The sequence below is a fragment of the Bombus huntii genome, chromosome 8 (genome assembly GCF_024542735.1).
Source record: "Bombus huntii isolate Logan2020A chromosome 8, iyBomHunt1.1, whole genome shotgun sequence".
Lineage (NCBI taxonomy): Eukaryota > Metazoa > Arthropoda > Insecta > Hymenoptera > Apidae > Bombus > Bombus huntii.
In genome coordinates, this window is record NC_066245.1 from 15,962,722 (window position 1) to 15,974,979 (window position 12,258).

General features: G+C 36.4%; 1 protein-coding gene across 4 annotated transcripts in view; it reads right to left on the reverse strand.

The window, feature by feature from the left end:
- The window catches only part of LOC126868419 (lachesin-like), a 223,513-nt gene that overhangs the window by 140,160 nt on the left and 71,095 nt on the right, over positions 1-12,258 (reverse strand). For all 4 annotated transcript variants that reach the window (XR_007690600.1, XR_007690601.1, XM_050623808.1 and 1 more), the window contains exon 2: positions 3,327-3,511. Coding sequence is in view for 2 of the 4 variants with exons in the window: in XM_050623808.1 (XP_050479765.1) it covers positions 3,327-3,390 (64 nt within the window). In the remaining 2 variants the exon portion in view is untranslated. The remainder of the gene's footprint in view (positions 1-3,326; positions 3,512-12,258) is intronic.

The window sequence follows — 12,258 nt, forward strand, 5'->3', positions numbered from 1 at the left end:
GCATGACGATAGTATACGCCTAGATAAACGTATAAAGTAGATAATAATGCAGAAGTGTTAAATTAAATTCACCATGAATTTCATATTTTCTGAATTGTTGTATGTGAAGTAAAGTGTACATTTTAAGAAGCCAAAATTTTGAAGGATCTAATATAATGTAAAATCGAAAGTTCGTCCCAACGTGAGAGGAGAGGACTAGATAAAATAAATAAAATTTTTCGTTGAATACATGCATCTGAATCGATGTGGCTTGATACGTAATTATGGAGGAATGGACTGAAAAACTGATAAACAATTAGAGAGAAAGAGGGCGTGAGGGACAATAAATGAAATCACATAAATCGCGTTGTAACAGTTTAGTTTAGTTGCATTTAATAAATATTTTTTCCTCACGCTGTAAATATATCTATGATGAATTGAAAATTTTCAGTACAAACATATTGAAAACGAATGAAAATTAGTTATTTCTGTACGATTCGTTTACGAAGATTGCTCTTCCACGATCAAAAGGAAATCAAATAAAGTTTATATTAACGATTGTAATCCACCGTCAGATTAATTGAAAATTCTGTTACGTCTATATGTACGATATCAAGCATAGAGCATCTTACGTCAACATCATATTGCAATCAGTGTTAGGACTGTTGAATTTATGGTCGACTAAATCCACAAATTACTACTATGCAAGTAGTTGGTCTAAATGCAACTCGCAGCCGTAAACATAGATACTGGTATTTACGCCATACCAGGTCACGGTGGAGCTGTTCAGCAAGTCTAACGTTAATATTCGGACAAACCAAGATCGCTTTTCTTGCACGACAAATATGGTTATGTAACAATAATTCGGCATTGCGATCAAGTATTGGAAAGCTTAATGAGAAAAAGACAAACGATTATAGTACACGAGGAACGATATATCGCTGTTCAATTGCGATAGATACCTGTTCATATTTACATATCCAAGACGAATCATATTATCCACATAATGGTTTAAACAAGAATAATTTCTTATCATCGAAAGCTTGGCCAGGTTTCCCAGCTAGCATTTAAAAAAATGCAGAAACAGATGCACACTTAACAAGATAGAAGATAAAAATACAAATGTTTCAAGCTGTAGCAACGTTGAGAATGGAAATGTGAATGAGAATTCGTAGTCTGCAACGAGGAACGTATTTGAGGAGAATGGCAATGCATTCTCGTTAGTCAAGCATAATTTAAACTGGATAATGGGTGATTGACGTCTGAACGAGGAAACTCTCTCAGCCATCCATCCCTACATCTGATTCCGATGTACAAACCTAATCACATTCGTAGGATAGAGGACGAGAGAATGAAAGGAACGAATAAAGTAACAGCGAACAGCAGTTACCTGATTTTTGTATCTTTATCAATCATTTTTAAGTTTATACGCTTATTTTGCTATTAAATATTGCTTTTAATGCGGTATTCGTTGTACTTTTTTCTGTGAATGTCGTATTATCAGCTACTTAGAAATACGAAAACAACAGTTCATCAATGGACGAATATTTACTGTATTACTATTCAAAAGAGGAATTACGCTGTAACAAAGACGCGAATAAATTATTACGGCTACAAAGTATTAAAAATATTGTACGAAAGGAGAGGCAGAAAGAATTTCAAAATTACGCAACAGAGTGATGATAATCTGATCGCGAACCACTCGTTAGAGCTTCTTAAGTTCATTCACTCGTACCGTTAATCCACGCTTTGTTCCATAGAATATCCGCGACACCGTTCCAGCAGACAAATCGCTGCTAAATTCTGTTCTCCGTAAAGCTTGGCTACACGCCAATGTATCCGACACCATGCAACAAACTTATTTAATTATTTTTCAATCAAGAAATCCCGTTGTCGAGATGTGAACGGATGAGAGAACCAGTTATCCTAAACTTATTTAATTATTTCCTCTTTTACCTTGCACGACGACACTCGCTCGTGTGACGCAAAACGATACATCGTTCGTAGTCAGTTACCATACCTATTTTTTCAGGTAATGTTATTCCGTTATGGGACGCCTCATATAGTACATAGATAGTCTTCAGATGTAGTAAAAGATCGCATACAGAACGGAGATAAACTATCCAGAGACACTGGGGAAATGAAAGAGAGAGAGAGAAGGAGTAATTTATTTTCTTCGTTTCTTCCGCAAATTAAACAGGTCGACCGAAAGAGCTCGATTCGAATTCCATAGGATCGGGTTGAATTCGTGCTAGAATTTCCGTGGAAGGGACAGAATCGAAGGATACGTCTGTGAGAATCGAAGGATCCAGCCGCAGAACCTGTACATCTGGGTGAAGAGCGTAAGATTCGAGATCCGGAAACGGTAAATTAATTCGCGAACGACAAGCCCAGTCGGCATTGCTATCGGCCGTCGTTTCTCCCTCGGTTTCAGGGAATAAACATCAGCGGCAGAAGTTGACCGGCGACCGGGAACGACGTCGCTACGATGTCGGTTTCCAGGTCCCGGCGCATATCCGAAATTCGTTCAGCTAACCGTTCCCCCTTGGCTCGTGTTTGGCACCGGATTTCCTACCTCGTTCCTCTACCTCCGTTGTATATCTGCATCGGACGTCGCGCGTCGCGCAACCACCGGGATTTCTACATTCGCTATATACCTAACTGTGTCGATCGCAATCCGCGAACTGCTGCGATGCGAATTGATATCTAATTCGGGTCCCGGTGATCTGCGAAATTAGCGGGCTAACTGCTTTTGCACCGGGAAACTCTCGGCCGATTGCGCTCCAATTTCGAGTTTACCGAGAACTGTTTGATGATTGACTTCGACGCCAGAATCGGGAAACATGCTCGATTCGCTTCGCCGCAAGAAGTGTATTCTGTTTCTGCTTCGTTTTCTTTTTCCTTTTCTTCTTTTCTGTTTCATTGTAGGAAGTGAATTGAAATGTATATAGCTGTTGAAATAAATTGAGCAAGCAGAGGTTTGAACGATTTCCGATTTTCGTAGTGAAATTGAGATTTTAATTTATAGGTCCTTTTAGAGACTGCAATGAACATTTATTTAAAAGAAATTCGATTCATCCGATAGTGTCTATGGCATTTTGTACGTATTTTCCCTAAACCACAATATATTTTTAAAACAGTTTGAATTTAATCATCGCATCAATTGGAAAACTATTTCACTGATTGCGAATATAATTTTTATTTTCAGATAAAATCTAAGCAAACGAAATTTCTATTTTAAGAATCGTTCATTTCTCGTCCAAACCATCAGCGTCAGGTAAAATTGTCGACCTGAATCGGACGAAAGACAACCAAAGGCAAACGACACCGTTAACTTTTTCACTCACCGATTGGCACGTTGACAGCAAAGAGAACGACAAGAGCGCGATGGCAGAGCATTGTGCACTGCATGGAAAACGCGATGAATCGTCGTCGTCGTCGGTCGGTGGAACCAGCAGCTGTTCCTTTATCTACTTAACGCTGTCATCTTCCGCGAGAACCTCTGTTTCCAGTCTTCTGACGCATAGCATGCCTGAAACAATGGAAAACCATGGTTAAACACATTCGTTAATCGTTATTCTTTTTTCTATAATGTGAATATTTCCGTGGCTATCCCGGTTGACAGATTGAATTGGTTGGTTCGATATTCGAACGCGTCTATTTTCGACGAACGGGACAGAACTACACCTCGCCATCGTCGCGCTTTATCGGCCGTTTCCACCGAGCGAACTTTCGACTCGTGCAGCCTTGCATCGCAAAATTGACTACCCTAACCACTTCCATCGTCGTTATCTGGCCTCAAGCTGCTGTTTCTCCTCGATGACGTTCGATCCTGTTCCGCGAAACTTGACTAACAGCTCGGTCAAAGACGAACTCCGGCTGATGTTTCATGGGACGTGGATCGATCGCTTTGTTTCCTAACCAAACGACGTGTAATTGTTCAGAAAAATTTTGTTTTGTGTAAATTTGTATGTCTATATTGCGTTGTTATATAAAACATTTTAAAGTTTCATTAGCACTACTAAAAGATAATGATAAAAGGTAGTAGCATAGATTCAAAACAAGAACATTTGGCGTATCTAATACGTATCATGGCGTCTTTTCGCTCGAGATATTTATATTTCTATATTAATAAATATTGATATTATCTAAATCTATATAAATATAAATTTCGCTCGACCTTGTTGCCGACAAAATTGTTATCGATCTCTGTATGTTGAGCAGTATCGAAAAAAACGGCAAACGATAACAAGCATATAAAAGAACATATTCTATCAAAATACACTCATCGAATAAACGTTCTTCGTTTACATCGATCACGGTCGATTACTGGACACTGAAAAGCACGTGTCTATCCGTAACGCGCGTTTATTCGGCAAAACGAAAATCTGTAACGTATGGCTATTATTGAAATTGTTGTCTGACGGTATTCGGCGAGCGTGTTACGATTCCCCTTGCCACTGGACTAACGCGAGATTGTTAATTTTCCATATTCCACGGGACATGCGTTCACGGCGTTACGTTCCGCTTTGTGCACACCATTGAACAGATTCGTGGCCTTTCCGTTCGACCAACACGTGTAACGGTACTGATACGGTTTCGCGTACGATTTCATCCTCGATAAAGTATTTGTAATTCTAATCCGCGATCTAAACGATCGACAAAGAGGTAGCGTAGACTCGTTTCCGCGTTATGTATATCGTCGAAAATTATTTTGTATAGTCGTGTCGGCGACTTGATCGTTCATATTGGTTCAATAAATTGTTAATTACCATTGACGGTAGTTTGCTTTAAAGCATGAACAATGTAACGGGCGTGTGCCGCGACAATTTTACCAATTCGCGCGACATTGATTTTCAAAGTGATCGACGAAATTATCTGGCCCCACGATTCATCGTTGCTTATTTGATTTGCAAGCGGGTCAACAAGTCTCGTTATTAGCTCACCGTGCCTGACTATTGTGCGGATATTTATCGATTTCGTGCTCGCTTAATTCGTTTGTCTCTAGTGCTTTTGAGAAAAGATTCGGAAGGAAAAGTGGCTGTGACAGTTTCAAAATCAAAGATTCCAAAACAATATATAATAACAATTGCTCTTGAAAATAATGAAGAAGAATTTTGTTTTTAAAGTATTGATATTTATAGTATAATCGAAATAGAAATGGCAACTTTTGATAACCAATGTATCTAATTTTCCTCGTTCATTAAGGAACGCGTTAATACTTGTATATTTTGACAAAGGTAATAACCAATTGTAAGTATGTAAATTATCATTGAAAATGAGCCATTAGTCGTAACATGTATCTAGTCGACAAATGAAATGAAAATTTTAATAGTGAAGTAGGTACGAATTAATTTCTCAAAATACTTTCTCAGAGATCTGTATCAAAATCTCCTTGTAAGTCGCATGATCTTACAACATACATATTGGGTTGGCAACTAAGTGATTGCGGATTCTGCCATTAGGTGGTATTGACAAAATCCGCAATCACTTAGTTGCCAGCCCAATATATGGTATCTTGATAATTATAGTCATTACGAATCGAAACCGAAGAAAAAACAGGATAACGATCTGTAGCAGCATATGAGCGTAGAAAAAGTTAACGGAATATTCAGATCTGGGACAGACCCATATTATTGTACCTTTGAATACTAATGATTGTTTTGGTCTCACAAGGTCTAAAGGCAAACGAAATCGGAAAAGATTGTTATTGCTGTTTCCTGTAATCTGCAGCTAGAGTTACACAAGAAGGTTAACTTTTTGTGGTAACGCCTGTCGATATAAATGTATGAACGTGCTCCTTAGGGGATTGATTGATTATTATCCTTTCTGCGATCGACAAAGTAAATAGTATTGAGCAAGCGACGATTATAACTGGCTTACACTATCTCTTGTACTTATACGAATTTTACTACGACTGACTAGTACAAATTCATCCACTCGTTTCTTATCAAACAACCTACACGTTTAATACATCTCAGATCTATCCTCGAGGCGATTTAAATAAGTCGGGATAAACGTATACTATGGAAATTTGTGAAGCGCATGCGACAAGAAAGGTGAAGTTAAATGTAAATTGTAAAGCGTAATGTATGTTGCAAATAACTGACGGCGCTTGTGCGTTATACTGGCACGGCGAAATTATTTAAATTGTAACGTACGGTCTAACTACAAATAAATTACACGGTGAAATGTGTCGCGTGTCGACGAATATAATACCTCGTGAAACGTGCTAAGTTTCTACTGCATGTTAGACATGCGGAGAAGACGATACCATAAGTTACATGAACATAACATCGCGTGATTATTGCGTGCAATATTGTTCTTGCAATGGAGCCAAAAAGTTAATACGATGCGACAGTTACTTATTACTGAAGATTACAGAAATAAATTAATAAGTTTACATTTGTACTGCTTGTTGCATATTGTTTGTAGTATAGATGAAATTAAAATGGAGATTTAAATTACAATTAAATTTAAATTTACAATTACAAATGTACAATTTCTATCATGTACAATTAAATGTACAATTAAATGTACAATTTCTATCATGAGTGAAACATTGTTATTTCGCGAAAGAAGAAATGGTCTCATGTTACAAAGTGAGATTCAGTTCGTTTGAACTGCGAACCTTCGAGGGAAAAGAACGAGAGCAACTCTGTCCAGCCATCGTTATACGTGTGTTCGATGGTTACTTTGAGCGCCGAATCTCTTTATAATAGAAGAACGAAATCACTAGTGCAGCCTTACAGTTAACGTTTCCCCTAACTTTGAATTTTTGACATCGTTCACATTACGAGAGAATCTTCGACAGAGAAGCTTATAACATTTACATCAAGATTCTTCATCGTACAATCTTACTTAAAAATGTTCGATAAAAATACCTATTATCGCTATAAAATTATTATAAAAAGCTATAAAAGATCAAAGTAATATAAAAATTGCCTAATAACAATGGCAATAATATTTCAATGTCACAATTTCACGATATCAAAATTTCATTATCAACTAAATTTGGCCGAGAAGACTTCTAACTATCTATCGAATATGCGACTTTCGAGTAAAAAATGAAATTCAATTTCCACGTGACTCAAAGGAAAATCATATTGGGCGCACTCCATGCTGGTGAAAATTTTGATGGCAATATTTGTGAAACCACTGATTCCTACGTACGTCTCCGCAGTGATGGGACGACGAGGCGACGTAAAATGCGAAACACGGAACACGAAATACTTCAGTTCGTTATTGGCAAGGTAAAGCCGATCTATACCACAGCAGAAATAGCGGCGGCGGATGCAGTACCGGCACCACAAGCAACTTTCACGCAGACAGCTGAACAAAAAGAGTCGGCGAATGGGGTTAACTTTAATTTACATTTGCTTCTACTTATGTACTACTATATCTATTTACAATGCATGTATGTGCGTACATATCCTTGTCGTGGCGACTGCTGCGCGACCACCAGCTGCGAATGTCTTGAGTTAACAGTAAGACAATTTCAAAAGACAACTCTTCCTTGCGGAAACTCTTGCATTCCGGTGCATGTGCTTATTAAAAGAACGTGGATCGCGTACCTTTCCCTTTATTTTTTTCTTTTTTACATGGTTCACAGTAACTATAAGAGGTCAGTGATTCAAGATATTATTGGCTTGTCGAGAAAGTTCGTAACGAAAGGTAAAATACTTAAAGGATTTTATAGAATATTTACGATGACTTTTTGCGAGTTATTGGTTAGCTGCATGATCGCTCTCCTGAAGAACTTCTCGTCCTTTTTAGCAATCGATCGCTTCAAGTGGTTTTTGCACTGTCCTAAAATGTTCTGTATCTTGTCATTATAAAAAAGTTTTTCGTTGAAAAACGTCTTTGCTATTAACCGATCTCAAACTTTTCTCATTAATTGCCACATTTAATGTTCAACTGAGGAAATTCGTCTCAATTTAATACTTTGTTATTTCACATTTCCCAACTTTAAAAACGTTATGAACTTCCCGAACAACTTAATATTTTAACAAACAGTTATCTTTACCTTCCTTCCTTTAGTGCAGCGAAAAATGATGATAACTGTGTCTAGATATACCTCAGAAAGGATACATTTGAGGTTTCTTTTAATTGAATTATACTAGGTACAATCACCATCTTCTTCTTCTTTTCTTATTTTTAAGACAGTAGTAACTGATATTCGACATGAAATACAAAACTCCGAGAAAAGAACAACGTGTCGAACAAATTTCCTACGTTTTTCACTCGAATAGAGAGCGAATAGAGCTGGAACTTCAGTTGCTTTGAATTATTCATTAATCGCTAGAAGAATTCATAACTCGATCTACCGGTACGTGTTCGAAAAAAGAATTACTGTAAAATATCTTGATTCGGTTTGCACTTAAGAGTCGTCCATGTTTGAAGCAACTTTTCATTCCGCATTTTGCGAAACTACTTGTAGGAATCGTGCCGCATTTGCATAAATGTTATCTTTCAAACTGCAGTTCTTCCTCAGCGACGGTTTTACTTTCTGCTTTCTGACAGTTGGAGTGAAAACCCGTGTTGTTTACGATCTGCTAAATAAAATGCAAATAATGTGTCAAGATATACATATACTTTGTGATTATCGATCATTTGGACTCGAGAAAATAAAATACATCTCTTTCGTTCAACTAACATCATCTTCTATAAATGTATTTTTCTTTGCATTTTATTTCGTAATTTGAGGAACAGGGATCCATGAAAAGGAAACCGTAGCAACACGCGTTGCACGTGTAACAAGGGCTTACGTGTTTAGATTAGATGCAGATTAAAGCGCACTCAGAGATGGGCTTAGCGTGAGAGATCATTTGTCCGAGATAATTATTTTTCAGGTATCATGCGATGCTTGCAAAGTACGTGGCTTCCTATGGTTGATTAATGAGACGATCGAGGACGCGTTGAAAGACCGTAGATCAGTTGATATATTAGTTTCTATCTTTTCCTGAATCGAACCTTGACAAATAAAAATGCTTTTCGAAGAGCAATTACGAAAACACGTTTAATTTGTTAGAACAACGTAAAAGAACAAATTTGAATTTTCAGTAGTGTATCACTTTCGAATTTATACCAGTTAGAAATTATACCGACGTCAAAATTTATCTGCAATGTAAAATGTGTATATAATACTACTGAATTAGTAAGATATTTCAATTAACAACAAAATTTACAATTTACAATTTACAACAAAAGGATAACGTATTTACCAATTGATTAGTCGCTATTCGATATATTCAAATTTAATTTATTTGTAAATAAATAACTACTCCATGCGTCATGTAAATGTTACAGTACAATAAATAATTCACGTATTACGTACCTTATGAATTTATATGTAATTTTAAAACATAACAATATACAAGTAAATAAATCAAAGGCATTTTAAAAAACTTGCACGTACTAAACAAACTCTATATAATCTTTGGAATTGCTATAATCGCGTCTAATATTCTGTTACATTAATATTTAAATGAACTTTCGTTCAGCCCCAAAATGATCGTTTGATCATAAATGCAAAAACCTCGCGTTCATTCCGATGCAGTCGATTTCGAAATAGATAGTTTAAATAAAATTTCCCAGTTTCTTGATCGTTTCATCAAAACGGTTAAAATATTCATTATGGACCATTGATCCTGCACGAAGGCCCACGCTATGTAGTCGAGTATATACGCGTATATCGTGTCAGACCAAAACCGCGACACTATCACTTTTCCGATGATGATCGTTTGCGGCTGCGCAGGTATTTCGCTACAAGAGTAGGCGAAATTTACACGAAAATAAATTTGAAACGTTGCATGAACACCACAATTTCCGGAACGCTTTATTCAACACGGCCTCACTCCCCTATTGTTCCCTAATAAAAATAATATTCCGTGAACGCAGCGCAACTTCCTAATTTTGATTTTCCTACCTTCAACAAATGGCCTGATTTTTCGAGGAAACTTAAATTAGAATTTTTACTCGGTCGAAATTCCATAATTACTTAATCTACACTCATGTTTAATTTATTTTTATTCGGCTACGTTCTACTACTATCTTCTTTGTTTGTTACTGTGTATTGTTTTTCTTTTTGTTGCTTTGTTTCATTTTTAATAAAGTATAAGAGACACTTGACATTTTAGAAACGCTTATGATCCTAATTATTGGTCAGTTATTATTAATTAATATTATTCTTTTCAAAGATATTTTTGGATTTGCTATTTCATAAAAGTGGAGTAACAGTGCGAATAAGTATTTTTGGGCAATTACTTTTTGAATTATAATTCGTATCGTAGTATCGATCCCAGAGTCCAGCTCTTCTCGTTCCCTTGAGCAACTAAGGATCGTTGATTCTCTTCGAGACAGTGCTTTCGTAAGCGAAATTAAATCGAACAAGTAAACAGCTGAAGCGGGCAACACCGAGCTTTACTTTTAGTGCATGTCATTAAATAAAATATTAAGCGTGACGATAGAGCTATAAATTTCTTAATCAAAAAATGTCGAATATATTTAAACGACTTTTTAAACAATCAATTTTAACAACAAATTTAAAATTAAGAATAAGTGCTACAAAATTATTTTCGCAATTATAATATATCTCAATATTCGAATCAAAGATTTAAAACGTATTTCAAGTTTGGCATATACTCAGACACGTATTAAGAAATGTTTTTTAATCAACGAAGTCAAATATTTCGCTTAACTCGAGTATTTAGTCTTCCCTTAACTTTTGCATTTACATATTTGTCAAGTCTTACACATATTTGCAAATTTATTAAGTTTCTAACTAACGAAAAGAATTTGATAGATAAATCGTTGATATGCATGTTCGATACTAAGAGAGTTTCAAACGTTTCCGTAAAATGATTATTAGATAGATGTTATCTCCGGGGACGTGCAATATTTTCGACTGATACACATTACTCTCTAGAGAACGTTAAGTACACTGCTATGAATTAACCGTCACATAAAACTGGAGACTCTAACAAATGTCCCTTAAAGAATGCAAAAAGTCATCTTCGAGTAAATCTACAGAGACTGATATTCGCCGAGATGCTTTTATAGTTCTTGAAATACACACACACACGCGCCCGCGCACGCACTATCTATCTGTCTCTCCTTCGATTTTTCCTCATCCTTCTCAAAGGTTTTAATTAAATCAAGGTGTACGAAAGCGACACAGTGCAATCCATTAAACAATCAATGAATGAACTATACCGTTCAAGTTTCCTTAACTGGTATTATATCACTGATAGTGTTAAATTTAAAGCGTTCTTCAAACTGAAACCCTTTTAAAATGTCAAATAATATAGAAAAAGCATTTATTGAATGAAACTTGTGGAACCAGTACAAAAATAACAAATTTATACTGAGATTTATATCAACTATTTTAACGATAATCAAAAGCAATTACTTTTTTTACGTGACTTGCTATTCGACTTTCTACGTTACTTCAAAATGATTGCTGGCAGCGCGAGCATTGCACGTACCAATTGATCTGCGTGTTTTCATTGGAATTACACACAGAAACAGATAAATCCGCGAGAATTTTTTGCGTCTTTTACAACGAAGCGGATAAAAGATTTATCGCGCTCTAACGTAAAACGTAAAATATTTGAATGGGAAAAAACGTTGATCGATTATATTTTTACAACTATCGGCGAAAACAAGTCTACGGAAAAACAATCCAGCAGGGAAGAATAACGTCATCAGCGATGCTCGATTACAGTTGTATAAGTCGAGAAATATGTGCAACGTTATTATTTTCGGGAATCGTATTTTAGTTGAATTTAAAGCTTTCTACAAACACTATTGAAATACTATTTTTACCTTCAATAACGGAGGCAACTGAACTAAAACATTGATATTTTGTACCCAATAAGAAATGACTGAGGATTATTTTCCTTAAGACAAGAGAATTTTTCCCCAGGATTACTAAGAGCTTCATGACCTCAACTTGGATATGCATTTCCTTGTCTGATTCAACCATCAACGATATACGAATATCAAGCAGCAACGAACTCTGAAATTGCACGAAACTGAAACGCAGTGGTAGTGAGCGAATTCGGTTCTCTCGAACTCGAAAGCTTCTTACGCGGCAAAGTCTGGCGATGGAAATACGATGAAATATGACGAGGCACGATTACATCCGTTAGCGGTGTCGCAACGTTCAAACACAATTTCCATTGAACATAGAGGAAAGCGATTGCGCGCTCGCTGGAGTTCGATTAATTCACACTCCCGTGCGAATAAAGACGCGTAACTGTGTCTCGAATAAAAGAT